The sequence below is a fragment of the Tasmannia lanceolata genome, unplaced genomic scaffold, assembly GCF_043159265.1.
Source record: "Tasmannia lanceolata isolate RefF3 unplaced genomic scaffold, GAP_Taslan_0.1 ptg000018l, whole genome shotgun sequence".
Classification (NCBI taxonomy): Eukaryota; Viridiplantae; Streptophyta; class Magnoliopsida; order Canellales; family Winteraceae; genus Tasmannia; species Tasmannia lanceolata.
Window position 1 is genome coordinate 1,384,519 of NW_027518695.1, and position 15,108 is coordinate 1,399,626.

General features: G+C 41.3%; 1 protein-coding gene across 1 annotated transcript; it reads right to left on the bottom strand.

The window, feature by feature from the left end:
• Positions 1–3,167: 3,167 nt before the first annotated feature.
• On the bottom strand, positions 3,168–8,366 carry LOC143850845 (PHD finger-containing protein 1-like). The gene is made up of 6 exons (XM_077360113.1): positions 8,253–8,366; positions 5,038–5,123; positions 4,413–4,940; positions 4,124–4,336; positions 3,912–4,036; positions 3,168–3,772 (listed from the first exon to the last, which is right to left on the bottom strand). Exons 1-6 carry the CDS (start codon positions 8,253–8,255, stop codon positions 3,558–3,560), a joined length of 1,170 nt encoding a protein of 389 aa, XP_077216228.1. The 5' UTR covers positions 8,256–8,366; the 3' UTR covers positions 3,168–3,557.
• Between the last annotated feature and the right edge of the window lie 6,742 nt (positions 8,367–15,108).

A 15,108-nucleotide genomic window follows, 5' to 3' on the forward strand; every position in this document is an offset into this window, starting at 1 on the left:
GGCAAGGTTTTAAATTTCGGTTTCGGAATGCGTTTCGGTCCTCACTCAAACCGAAATTTTGAAATTTCGTTCAAAATCTGATGAAATAAAAAACATTGGTTTTTATCCCGCCTGAAATATCAGGCAAAATTACCTAAATTTCGCTAATTTTGCCTAAAATTTCAGGGAAATATTAAGTAATGAATAAAATGGAATCTTTTCCTAAAATTTCGGTCAAAATAAAGTGACGTTTCGGGTTCAACCAATTTTGACTTCGGTATCGACTGAACCCCGAATTTCGTTCCGAAATTTAGGATTTCAGTCAAAATTTAAAGCCTTGGCTACAGGTGGAGTTATGAAAATCACACGCTATTGTATGATTCTTTACCTTTCTGGTGAAGAGAGAGAAGTGTGACGGTTTATATCGTCTGGTCGATGACCTGGTGACTAATGTTCCTAAGATCTCAATGGCTAGTTAGAAACAGAGTATTAGAGCAGACACATATAGGGCCTCTTTCGCAGTTGGTGCAAATACAGGTTTTCAGACTTCAAATGATGGTGAGAATGTAACAATATCTGGACAAATCAAGATCCCTCTTCATGATTGACTAGGTGAGTTAACAAGTTGGCACTTACACATGTACATTGGTCATGCTGATCGAGTCAAGTGGAGCCAGAGCCATGATGATGCAATGGTATGTAGCTGGTACTTCGGAAGGCCAATGGTGGTTTGCATCGATAGCAGAAGGCCAATGATGGTTTGCATTGATGGCAGACCGGTGACGACATCAGCAGAAAATCTTCTTGTGAAACAAGCCGAGATTGTTGGGAATTTTACCTACTTTCTCATGGTTCGGTGGAAACTAAAATAAGAAAGTTTACTTTAGATTTTGCAAGGAAAACTAAGATATAAATCAAAAGACGATTTTCTCTTGTGGGGGCGGCGGCTAGGGTTGTGAGGTGAGAAAAAGAGAGTAGAAGTAGAGAGAGAGAGAAAAGAAAGAACGAGTCCACCATAGGACGCACATCGGACAAATGTTGGAAGAGGAGGGACACCACATCAACATGAACAATAAAAACATCTTGCTATATAATAATAGAGGATTTGCTAGGGCACCGGCAGTTGCATGAGATAGCAGCCACATACCGCATGAGAGCAGCCACATAGGTTGAACTAAATAAATGAGACAATCGGCTGAAAAGTGAGCCTGTGCTTGCTCTCTCTAGTGCAACATACGGTCCGCAAAATGCCTTCTGAGATGGTCCCTAGCAAATCCATTATAATAGATAAGATATTAAATAATAGAGGAATTATAAAATGAAGGGCGCCCTTGCCAAAAGGGATGAAAGGGCGCCTCCGTTGCCGTAAATCACCAGAGTGTATTAAATGGGATGAGAAGTCAAAGAACATTAAATGCACTTTGGTGATTTAAAGCTAACGGGGGCACCCTTTCATCCCTTTTTTGCAAGGACGCCCTTCATTTTAGAACCCCGCATGCCCCCATGTACATGATCAGATTCATTGAATGATCCTTAACCCTTCATCCGTCAAACCTTCTTTACGGTTTGAGATCACTTTCATTGAATGATCCTTAATCGTTCATCCACTAAACCTCATTTAGGGTTCTTCCAAGAAAGTTGAACAGTTGAGTGTCGGTTCTAGATGAGATCAAGAATATCTACTATGTAGCTTCCATCATGATATTCCACAAGATCAAGTCTTGATTTCACATATATGCTCCCCTGTGTGACCTGAGAATTACCTTTACCATGGATACCAATAGTGAATTTCTGCCTAATCATTCTCATTAGGAAGTGTAGATGTAACTCTACAGACTGAACTGTACAGCAGCCACTTATTCGCAGATTTAAATTCCCTGCAAAGATAGGCAACAAAATAGAGCCCCAACTAGAGCAACCAACTACTCAAAACTGGCTCTTCCAGCCCGAATTGGAAGAGAACAGCTGACTCTAGTCTTCCTGCTAAGAGATCATACCCCACTTTTTCCACAGGTATAACCAACACATTTAATCTTTGGAAGGAGAGAGAAAGGCAAGAAGTGATTCTTTGACAAGCTAGAATTGGAATCTTGGATATCACTGCTATTAGACCACCTTCCCAAACAAAATCGGCGAATCAGGACTTCTTTCACGCTTATACCGGCAAGTCTTCTCAAACATAATCGGCGAATCAGGACTTTTTTCACGCTTACACTGGCAAGGTCGGTTTCTCTCGCGCAGAGAAAGACCGACTACCAATTCAAGGTCAAGCACATCAGTTTCTCTCACTCTTGCTGTTACCGTCATATGCTCTACCTCCAATGGAAACAGTTCCAAACACGAATTTGTCAATCCATGATTTTCTTTATATGCCCTGGAGTAGGAATTAGGGCTGCAACTCGGGTCGGGCGGGTCGGGTTTTGGAGAACCCAACCCTACCCGAGAAATATCTCGGGTCGGGTCGGGTTTTTTTTTCGGAAAACCCACGATTCCCAAACCCGGCCCTACCCATGATAAATCTCGGGTCGGTTCGAGTCGGGTCGGGTTTTTTCACGTCGACACAAATTTTTAAGGAAAATTCTTGTTTGGCAAGGCAACTCAACTCATAGAAGCAGAAATTACACTTGAATCAAACAATGATGTAATTACACTCACATCACACTTGAATCAAACAATGCTGTAATTACACTCACATCACACTTGAATCAAACAATGCTGTAATCAAACAATGTTGTAATTACAATCAAACAATGCTGAATCAAACACTTGAATCAACTCAACTCATAGAAGCAGAAATTACACTCACATACAGTAACAGTGGGTGCGTGGGTTTTCACTTTAACTTTGGGATAATTACATTTACACCCCCTCTAGTTTCTGACACATCCACTTCCACCCCTATACTTTAAAACGTGACAAATACACCCCTGTAGTTTCAATTTGTTTAAGGTTTGCCCCCTCAGCTGAAGGTTCGTCCATAGATTGAAGGGTTAGGATGATCCGATAGAGCTGATTTTTTGGGCACACCATATCTATGTCAGGACCCATCAAATGAACGCTTTGGATCATCCAAATAATGTGGGCCCCTACCCGAATCCAAACACTACCAAAAAATCATCCAAATAATGTGGGCCCACATTGTTTGGATGATCCAAAGCGTTCATTTGATGGGTCCTGACATAGATAGGGTGTGCCCAAAAAATCAGCTCCATTGGATCATCTTAACCCTTCAATCTATGGACGAACCTTCAGCTGAGGGGGCCTACCTTAAACAAATTGAAACTACAAGGGTGTATTTGTCACGTTTTAAACTATAGGGGGTGGAAGTGGATGTGTCAGAAACTAGAGGGGGTGTAAATGTAATTATCCCTTTAACTTTTAACTACCAATAGAAAAAAATGTACATACTATAACTTATGTAACTCGGGTCGGGTCGGGTCGGGCCCCTTCAAACCCGGCTCGACCCGAGATTCATGCGGGCTTTTGAATGCTGAACCCGGCTCGACCCGAAACCCATGAAACCTGAACCCGACCCAGGCTATTTTCGGGTCGGGTAAAACCCGGCTCGAGTTGCAGCCCTAGTAGGAATACATGCGTTGTTCTTCCAAGTTAGAATTTGTAAATTCAGTATCACGGGCTTCCTCCCTGTAATCCTGTTGTCTGAATTCGTTTAGCTTTTTTGCGTGTTCAGTGGTGTGACTATTTGCACTGGTGCAATGGTCACTAGTACTATGTGGGAGTGGAGTTTTGGAAGACCTAAATACCCCCCATAAGTAACACTCTCCTTGAAATTCTGCATAGCAATTAGTAACAAAAACGGTTGGAAGTGGATGTTAAATGTGCTTAAAAGAACAATTAAAGAGGAAACAAATTGCTCAAGACTATATACAATACACCAAATAAAGCTTAATTGACTAGAACTAGACACCTACTATGGTATTGTTGTGGCAGCAGTAGAGAAGAGAAGATCAGAAGCTCAGCTCCATCGATTGTTGCCCTTAACGCCAGGTCCTGGGTGTTTATGTCATGCACCAATTGATCGAACAACATATCATCTCTATCACAAGACAGAAAAAAGAAACCACCCTCAGGAAAACACAACAAATTATTAGCTACAAAACTACAAAATAACCCCATTATATACCTTGGACATCCAGCAAAGAAATAAAGAGCAATGTTGTCATCAGTGGGAGGTGAATCTTGAAAAGCTTTAGGCCACGCACGAGTCCTCGCAAGCTTCTCTACACTTAGCAAAACTGACAACATACTAGCCCCTTCGCACACTTTTGGACATGCTTTGTTTGACAAATGAGCTGATATAATACCATAGGTATCATTACAGGTACTAAAGCATCCCCTATCAACAACAAAACCAACAAAATTAGAATTTCCACAAATGATGGATGAAGAGAACTTGCAAGAAAAATTCTTACCTCCATATGGGATCGATGATTGGTTGGGAATATACATAACTATGAGAGTCTGTAGAATTAAGGGTATGAGGAACTTGTACCAACAAGGCACCCTGTTGTCTCTCTGAAACTGGATAGGGAGACGATGTACATGACATTGGAACTATATGCTCTGGGGCATCTGGTACAGAGGTCAAGGCAAGGCATTCTGTTGTTCGGATGGAACTAGCACTATGGGAATTTGGATCGGTAAAAGTCTGAGCAATCTTTACAGATTCAGACTCTTCGTCTGAGCTGTCCTCATCAGTCAGTATCAACCTTCTCCCCGGGTTTTTAATCTTTCTATCTGCCTCCCACTTCCGAACATCTGAATCCAAACAGTTGTCCTCTTCCTCCAGCATACAACAATCACCTGTTAATACTGTAGATTTCTGTGCATTGTTCATATATTCAGGGCGACGTTTACGCATATCAAGAGCCCTTGATGTGCATAGGTCACACAGCCAGCTGACTTCTTCATCAGGTCTTCGTAATTCATTGAAACAGTAGCTGTAGGAGAATTTGAAATCAAAAGATGATGTAAGTTATTTAACATTCTATGGAATATCTCACAAATGGTGGCCTTTAGTGAAAAATAGGCACACACCGATGCTGAGAATAAATTTGGCACTCAATGCAGTAGATAAGAAGTTCACCGTAGCCTTTGTCACCACACTTCTGGCAAACATTTGCCTGCAATGCAAAACACAAACAATTAAAATCTAGGAGCCTTGTGCCATGTCAATTGTTAATACATGCAGGTAAAAATTATCAATGCATCCACAGATAGCAAGGGACAAAAATTATAGAGAACCACAGACCAAGGACAAGTGAGTTTTTAACCAGCATTTCATCGTTTTTTCTTTTTCAGCAATTGATTTCAACAAGAATGGATTAATAGATGGAACACAAAGATGCTACATTCCATGGGTGCTTTACTTGGGCAAGGTGCAATATCCACTAAAGTTTTTCAGATTCGATATACAGCCAGAGGATAGAGTTCAAGAATTGTACAAGATTACCAATGAAGTGACTTGCAAAGTGAGTCCATGAAACTTAAGAGTGAAAAAGTTTTTCCTAAAAACTTTGCACTCAGATCAACCACATCGATTAATTCAATACTAGAAGGCATTCAATGGAGTAAGCACATACCCTTAGGGACTGATGCAAGTCAATGGTCAATAGCGTGGATGGATGGTCTAGGATCAAATCCAAGACAGTTGTGCAAAGATGGTGATCCAAATAAACTAGAAAAAAAAATACAGGTGACAAGCAATAGAAACACTACAGAATAGAGCAATAGCGCAAGGTTCTCAATCCAAAGTCGGAGGGAGAAGGAAAAACCCAAGAGGTGGAAGCAACAATAGGGAAAAAGACATATCCTCTACATTGAAACGCCATTTAAAAAATTCAAAATCAACCTATTCTCCAAAGAAAATCCTGAATTCCTCTACATTGAAATGCCATTGAAATCCCTAGCCTCTTGTTGGACTCGAAATTTTACAAAAGGGCAAAATAGTAAAATCCGTTAGTGAGAGAAAAGGAATGGTTATGCATCATGTTATTCCTAAAAGTTAAAAAGGATAAGCATGAAAGTTTAAATAAAAATGACCCCAAGACTAAGGAAAAAGAAATCCCTAAATTTTAGGGAGCAAAATAACTCTTGCAAAAAAAAAAAAGAGATAAGTGAGCCACTCTTCAAACGGGAGGGAGTTACGTACCTCCCCACGAAAGAGGAAGTGGAGATCGTGAAGTCGAGAGATAAGGGGTGAAGTAGCAGTTGCCTAACCACTTCAAGAAGAATTATATAAATAAAAGGAAGATCCTTCAACAAAAGGGGGATCTTGAGGGAGAAAAAAAAAAGAGCCACGTGAAGAAAAGCGGAAAAGAGGAGAAAGAAATGTGAGAAAAGATTACTGGCTAACGGTGCTTTTCCTTTTCTTTTTCTTTTTTCTTTTGCAGGCTTTCTCCCAAAAGATTCCAGAAAGGAGATAAGAAGACCTTTGTCCTTCAGGATAAAGAAGAAAATCCCTTTAGAGAGTCTCTCTCTCTAAAGGTACTTTTAGTATCTCTCTCCAAAGACTCCCTAAAGGGAGAAGACCTTTCTCCTACGGGAGAAGGATGATAAAGATGAAGGCTCCCAAAAAGGAAAATGGAGGAAAATTCCTTTAGAGAGTTTCTCTCTAAACGATCCTTTAGGATCTCTTCCCAAATACTCCCTAAAGGGAGAAGACATTTCTCCTCCAAGAGAAGGATGATAAAGATGAAGGCTTCCAAAAAGGAAGATAGACGAAAAATCCTAGAGTCTCTGATACATATTGTAGGCCCAATATGTGGCATATTTGCCCATTAGAGCTTTTAGGATTTTTATTTTCCATGTCATTTAATTTCTAGGATTTTTATTTCCAGGTTTTAGTTTATACGGATTTTATTTTCTATGTTATTTTATTTCAAGGTGTTTTAATTGCCTATATATAGAGGCCTCTTGTATTTGGGTTTTCAGATTTTGATGATGAATGAATGAATGAAACATTGATGGAGTAAAAAGAGGTAGGGGCAGACTGAAAACAACTAGGGTAGAAAAAGTGAGGAAAGACTTGGTGGCTAATAACATAACAGAGAACATGACCTTGGATAGGACAGAATGGAAGAAAATGATCCATGTAGACGAACCCAACTAGTGTCAGGATTAGGTTTAGTCACTTTGAGCGGGGTAGATTCTTTCACCTTCTTCATGAAGATGATTCATTAGCCGACCCCAACTAGTTTGGGACAAAGGCTTAGTTGAGTTGAGTTGAGTTGAGTTGATGTTTCTAACCTTTAAAAAACATAAAGTACTAAACCAAGCATCCGCTCAATCAAGCAATACAATTATTAAAGTTACAAGACAAGTAAGACTAAAAAGCAAAACTAATCAAATGAGAAAGATGTTGATAGAATAGCTGACTAAAACAAGCACTTCACTTATTAAAGCGACAAGACATATAAAAACATAGTTATAAGAAACTTCCTAGTCGGATGGGAAGCTTGCTTCCCCGGAAACTCGCTTCGGAAGCTAAGTTTTTCTTGCTTCCAAATTTAGGAGAAATGTGCTTCCCACGCACTTCCTACGTGTTTCCTCTTGATTAAGAATACATTTCCTATTTAGGTGATTAATTTTTCTAAAGAGTATTTTTCCTTTTGATGATGTCGAGGGAAAGTTTTATAAGACAGCTGTGAGGCTAGCCATGCTGTACGACTCAGTGAGTTAGGACCTCTCTTGTAAAATTGAAGGATGTCACCCCCAACATGTTACACAATAGACATCCTCCTCTAAGAGACATTCAACATCAAATTGATTTGATTCTCAGTTCTAATCTTCCTAACAAAGCTCATAACAATATGAGTCCTATATAACATGAAGAGTTGAATAAGAAAGTCAAGAAGTTGTTGAAAAAAGGTTACATCATAGAAAACATGAACCCTTGTGAAGTAATTCCAAAGAAAGATACAACACGGCGTATGTGTGTGGACAGTCACGCCATTAATCTATTCACAATCTATCCCCGTGCATAGAACAAAGCTACTTGTTTTGTTGTAAGTTACATCACTTGTTACTGGGCATAAAAACATGCATTTGTTTAAGATCCTTTCACCCTAAGAAGCTAGCGATTTTCTAACCATATGTTTCTTTTTTCTAACTCGATTGAAGAGGATTTTCCGTTTCCGTGGAAAACAACAGGAGTGATTCATAGAAAAGGAAACAGAGAAAAAAAAAAACCAAATGCCATTATCAGGTGAGAGAGAGAGAGAGAGAGAGAGAGAGAGAGAGAGAGAGATTACCATGATTGGTGCGGAGGGACTGAAAACAAGCGATTCGAGAATGAAAGAGCACGATGGTCTCCTTCCTCTCAGACTCAGATGCAAACGACAAGAGGAAGAAGACCCTAGCTGAGCTCAGCCCTTTCTCTGTATGATGAAAGACCGATAACACCCTTGCCTCCCTAGTATCAGGATTGTTTTTGAGAAATTAGGAAAAATACTTTGAAAACGGGATTCCGTTTGGAGAATAAAAACGGGACTGCAATGACCGTTGATTTTACCCTTTTTCAATGTGTATTATTGCTTTTACGGGGATTTGAGCTCCTCCATTTGCCTTTCAGTGGACGTGGCTCAAATGGTTGATGCCCGTTTTGGGAAACGGAATCCTGTTTTCCTATGAAAAGCCGTAAAACCCTCAGATCTGCAACTAAGTTTGGTTGCCGGAATTTTTTTGATTCTTGGGACTTTTGTGGAATTTCCACAGGAAACCCACGTTTGGATCGTGGGCCCAAAATAATCTCAAAAACCAGGAACCAAAATAACCCCGCACGAAACCCCACGAAGGAAAAAAAAAATACTCCCAGGAACCAAAAATAAGCTTGGTAAAGAATTTTGTTTCTTCCCAACAGTTCAAGCAATTCCCACCATAGTCCGGTCAACCCAACATGGGATTTTTATTTTACCGGGATACTTCCAGGGAGTTTTTTTTCCCACCAATCTCCCAGGAAGTTTTTTGTTCCACAAAAATCGTAAGATCCAAAAAAAATCCGGCAACCATTGTAGACACCCCATTTTGACCTGACCCAAAATTCTCCAAAAATTGAATAAATCCCGAAATCTGAGTCTGGGAACCAAATTCGAAGTCCCTAAGAATCAAAGTCAGTCTCAAGTTCCCGAAGTGTCTGAAACCGATTTCCGAAATGTCCAAGAACCAAATGCGAAGAAAACCCGAATGATTACTTCCCATTGTGCCTATTCTTGGGTGCGAAATTCCCGGGAGGTTGTTCCCATTCCCAAGAGCGCCCTTGCAAAATTATAATTAATTCGGGCAAAAATTTGAAGAAAGGACAAGCAGAGTTTGTGCCTTTGTCAAATATGGGTGTGTGGATATCAGCTTCCATTTTTTTCTTGCGTCATGAGAGAATGAGAAAAGAGCAAAATGAGTGTGTCAATATCAACCCCATGTTTATGGGTGTGCAATTACCAAGTGAGGGTGTGCCCATTAAATATAATTGTGTTTTCCTAATTAAGTAGATAGTGGGGTCCACTCCTATGCAAGTGAAATGGCCCACCGAATTATTCTATGGTCAATGAAGAAAATGTCATCATATTCTTTCAATTTAAAATGGGCATGTAATGAGTATGTTTTGGTTTTCTTTTGGCATCCGATGCCATTGGATGATGGTTTTTGATTTGTGCAAAAAAATTAAGAAGAAATGGGGGGACAAGAGGGGGACAACAACTCATGATTACTCTCCTCATGATGAGTCTCCCCTGTTGATGAACAGCAGCCTCCTCTGCTCAAGAGCAGCGGCTGATCTCTCTCGCAGGAGGAGGAGAACCAGAGAAAAACGAAAAAAAGAAAAAAAATAGAAAACAGCAGAAGGAGAAAAAAAAAAGAAAAAAAAATCAAAACCACCAGCAATCTCCCTTGCCGCCGGCAAGCCACCATCCACACCACCATCATCTCGGCACCGGCAACCCCCATCACCACCTCCCTTCTTCTACCTCCGACCATCCACCGGTCGGAATCCGGCAGCACGATTTCTGCCATTCCCACCGGAATCCGAGCCTCCATAACCCCCCCATTTTCTTCTTCATTTTCACCACCCATCACCATTTTCTCCACCACAGACCACCACCCCCATTGATTCCGACAAGCTTGCCGAAATCCGACCAAACCAATCCTACCCAAACTCCGGCCGTGCCACCTCCGACCACCGCCCACAACCATCAACCTCCATCGAGCCAACCACCACCACCACCCTTCTTCAACCTTCAACCACCTTCCCGCCGGCCACCGACCCTACCTCCACCAACAGCAGCCACTAAGGGAGAGACCCCCACCTCCATTGATTCCGGCAAGCTTGCCGGAATCCGGCCTCAAACCCGAAACCCAAAACCCATCTCCACCGCACCACCACCAGCCACCATCTTCAAACCCGAAACCCATAACCCACCTCTGCAACCTCCGTTCAAATCCACCCCAAACCCTTCTCCCAAACCCATCTGGATCCTCCACCTCCGTCCACCATCTCCGACCCACTCCCCTTCTCCGGCCACTCCTCCTCCAGCCAACCCCTCCATTACCTCCACCATCTCTCCTCTTCCCTCCACCACCACTATCCCCATTTTCAAAAAAAGAAGAAGAAAGGGGAAACAGAGAGAGAAACAGAGTAGAATAGAGAGAGAGAGAGAGAGAGAGAGAGAGAGCTAAGAGAGAGAGGGGTTTTGGCAAGTTTCCCCATTTCTCCTTTGCCTACTACATCTCCTTCAAAACCCATTAATTTTAACCATTTTTCAAAGCCCATTCATCTTCTTTTTCTACCTCCATCATCCACTACATCTCAGCCATCACCATTATTCAAACCCATTTCAACTAATCATTCCCTTGATCTCAAACCTCTCATCAAATTCGAGATCTACGGCCCTCAATCCACAGTTCTTGCTACAAAATCCCATTGACCTCCCTACTACCTCATTGGTTCCGATCAAGATTCCGATCAAACTTCGTCTTCCCTGGAAATTCTCACTATTGCTATCTGAAAGAAGAGGAGAGAAGCAAAAATTACAATCATTATCCGCTTACCTCGGGTGATCCCCTTTCTTCTCCTTTTAATTTGTTATTTGTAATGTGGGTCGAGATAATTGCCGGGTTATGAAGCTACTTTTACCTTGATTTGGACCTAGTATACCCTTATGGGTGACTTTTTCATCTTGATTAAAGTAGGATTTCTAATGGGATTTCGGGATTCCTCCTTCTTTGGGACCTTCACTCATGGGGTTCAGAGGTTCTACCTTCCTCTTCGGGTTGATTCTCCTCACGTTCTTAGGGATCCTACTTGAGCTTCGGGATCCCCATCGATTTCGGGAACATTGTCGGGTTTAGGCGACGACGGACGGCAACCTCCTGAGCCAAAACCCCCTTTTTTTAATCAAATGGGATAAACAAAAACACATAAAAATCAAATAACCAAAAATCCAAAAACAACAAAAGCGTTTTTTGAAAAGCTGTTTCGAACCACGTTGGCTTGATCCCTTTTCACAGGGTACGTAGGCAGCTTGGGATCGTCATCCCAAGTTCAGTCAAACCTTTTCAATAAAATCGTTAAAACTTTTCAATAAAATCATTTAAACCCTTCAAAAAAATCATTTCAGTATCAAAAAATATCTTTCAAGCTTTTTCCAAAAATACAAAAAACCAAAATGGGCAAGGATGGTGATTGCCAGGTCACTCGGAGCCTTCTTTTCATTTCATTTCCGATTTTCATCGTGGTTTGCCAGTCTTATCGGTTTTCCGACGTTTTATCGGGTTTTGAGACGGGCGATGACGTAGCGTGGCCCCTTCACAGGGATTGTCCTCGCTGAGCCCAACGATAGGCTATGACGATCGTGAGACTTATCCGATCTTTAGCGGATCAGGATCACTGAGCTCGATTCCTTTAGAATCGCTCCCTGAGTCTATCGTATGTCCCATTTTCTTTTCCCTGGCATTTTGGGTTTGCGCATACCGTCTATTTTTTGATTCCTTTCTTTCCTTGCATCTTTTGGTTTATCGTGTGTTTGTATTTGGTTCCTTGTGTGTTTATTTTCAGCTTGCTTATTCTTTGTGCGCTATTTACTGCTTTTCTGCTTACCATATCTGATATTGCTTGTTTAGCTGTAGCTGTGCATGCGGATGTTACTGCTTTCCTAGATGTGATGGGTTAGGAGTAGGTGCGGTGAGTTAGGATTTGGATGTTTATTTTCTGTTGCCCATCCCCGGGTCATGCATGCTTAGATAGACGTTTTCTCGAGGATGCTCGTTCCCATTTCACATGATTTTAGCCCAAAACTCTTCAAAATTAATTAAAAATGGCATAAGAGACCAGGTGCTTGCACTTGGGCGAATTGGGGGCGCTTAACACCTTCCCCATTCGTCATCAGGCACGGACTTTTGTATCTCTGGTTATCCGTTGCAACAGAGTATTTCATGGGATCCAGGGCCTACTTCCCTGGATGGCGACTCTTCTTTGTTATAGGTACATCTTGGTTCCGGGCCAGTCCTTGAATCGAGAGGTATCTCATTTGTATCGCCACCCATGCTGTGAGTGGCACCATTTCGAGAGTTCCTTGGTAGAGCTCTCCTTCACATCGTGGAGATCTTAGAGGACAGGGTGCGGGACCTCGTGTCGCCACGCCGCCCAGCCGTCATCGGGATCGGGGTCCACAACCATCCCGTTCTTGGAAATCTCTATTAATCGGAGGGCTAGGATCTGCCTATCAAAATGATTTTTGCGGCACAACCTATTTAAGTTGTGGCCCAACAAATGGACAGTTTGGATCATCTTATGGAGTGACCGGATAGTACTTTTTAAAAATAATGGACTATACGGCCTTTCATCATATAATTTCTTTAGGATTTTATATGGTGTAAGCCCGTATAGTCCAGTATTTTCCAAAAATTAATGTGCACATAATAGGATGATCCATACCGTTCATCTGACGGTCCACAACATAAAAAAGGTAGTGCCCGAAAAATCATTTCCATGGGATGATCCTAGTCCTCCTGATATATGAAGGAACCGCATATTATGGGGACCTCTATAGATTGGAGGGTTGAGATCATCCTATGAAGATGATTTTTGAGGCGCAACCTGTTTACGTTGTGATCTATCAAATGAATGGTTTGGATCATCTTGTGGCGTAAGTGTACTTTTTGAAAAATACTAGAGGGTTGGGATCATCCTATGCAAATGATTTTTGAGACACAGTCTATTTACGTTGTGATCCATCAAATGGACGGTTTGGATCATCCTATGGCCTAAGCATACTTTTTAAAAGATACTGGACTATATGGGTTGGGATCATCCTATGCAAATGACTTTTTGTGGCGTAACTGTATTTTTTGAAAAATACTAGAGGGTTGGGATCATCCTATGCAAATGAATTTTGGGACACAGTTTATTTACGTTTTGATCCATCAAATGGAAGGTTTGGATCATCCTATGGCCTAAGCATACTTTTTTAAAGATACCGGACTATATGAGCTTACACCGTATAAAAACTCTTATCAATAGAGCACTGATACCCCCCTTTAATGGATATTTTGCCCCGCCCCTCCGCCTTTAACAGATATCGTTAGGATATATACTATGGGGTGGAGGAGCCACCGTTAACTCCACCGTTCGTATAGCGGGTCCCCCTTTGAAAGGCACAGCGGGTCTACAAGAAAGGAACCAATGGGAGCTTACACTAAGGCTCTGTTCACTTGCGTTCCCGGGAAAGAAAATCCTTGGAAAACAACCTATTTTTCCTTGACAAGACCTTTACAAGACAGAATTCTGGTGTTCACTTGCTTTCCTGAGAAAGTAACAAGCCTAAGTGAAAAATGTTAAATAATGACATGGAAATTACCAAAAATGATGTGGAAATGTCTCTTTTCTTACAAGTGTGGGAAACCAAATCCCACTATTTTGGTTGGATTTGCTTTCCAGGGAAAATTAATGAAAAAGGTGGGCAAGCAGTTTCTCGGGAAACCTTTTCCTGCACAGTTCCTATGCACGTGAACAGGCGCGGGAAACCTTTTCCTACACAGTTTCCCTGGATTTCTTTTCCTAATGCCACGTCAGATTCCCAGGAAACCTTTTCTTTTCCTTTTCTGGGAAAATAAGTGAACATGTAAGCCCAATGGTTCCCACCTTGGCATTCCCATCTTCTTTTGATGATTCCAATACACAAGTGATTTTATATCACTAATGTGTTTGACTGTCTAAGTTGTAGATCATGATTATATAAAGACAAGATTGGTTGGATTGAGGCCAAGAAGCTCTCACTGGACCACATTCGGAAGGCCAAGACATCAGAGATCCAAGACGCATGAAGACTTGAAGCATCGCAATTGAAGATCGAAGTCGTTTTAGAATGTAAAGATCAAATCCTAGTTTAGGTGTTTAGAAGCATAAATAAAGTAATCTCACACTCCCTAAATGTTTAAGAGATTGTTTTTGTGGTGTTCCAACACTTTGGAACCCTCATAATAATCTCAACTTGGTGTAGAGTTGGAAGCCCAAATAAATAAGAAACAAGAATTGAAAATCTGCTGGAAATAGGCTTCTCGGAACTCCGAGAGAATTCTCAGAGCTCCGAGCTCGGAACTCCGAGAGATTCCTCGGAGTCCTCGGAGCTCCGAGAAATGGTCCAGTAACATTTTTCATCTTCTGTTTCAATTTCCGGAACTCAGAGAGAAATTCTCAGAACTCCGAAACCACTATAACAGGAAGAATATTATAGCCGTTGGGGTTTTTGCTGGAATTACTACTATGCCGCCAAACGATCATATTTTGAGTTTTCTATATATATGGGTATTCTAAACTTTCCAACTATCAATCATATCACTCAAAAACTCGAACATATTAAGAGTGAATCAAGCTTGTTTATGCCTCTCATCCTCTAGAATTAGGATTTGGATCATTAGGCTCAAATTTGAACATCTTCTACAAACTTTGTAAACCCTTGTGAGGGATTTTTTGTTTTTTTAATTTCTTTATCAAGTTGTATTAGGGCGAGTGTTCGGAGAAGCGGAGCCCACTCTCCGTGGTGAGGATTGCCACTAAGGTTAAAGGCAATTGAAATTGTAATCAGGCACCGATCTTCGCCGAAGTTAAGAAGATCAAAT

Coding starts and splice junctions, on each gene's coding strand:
- LOC143850845 (XM_077360113.1), bottom strand. Junction 4,941..5,037: donor CAAATTTATTCTCAGCATCG/GTGTGTGCCTAT, acceptor ATTCTCCTACAG/CTACTGTTTCAATGAATTAC. Junction 4,337..4,412: donor ATCATCGATCCCATATGGAG/GTAAGAATTTTT, acceptor TGTTGTTGATAG/GGGATGCTTTAGTACCTGTA.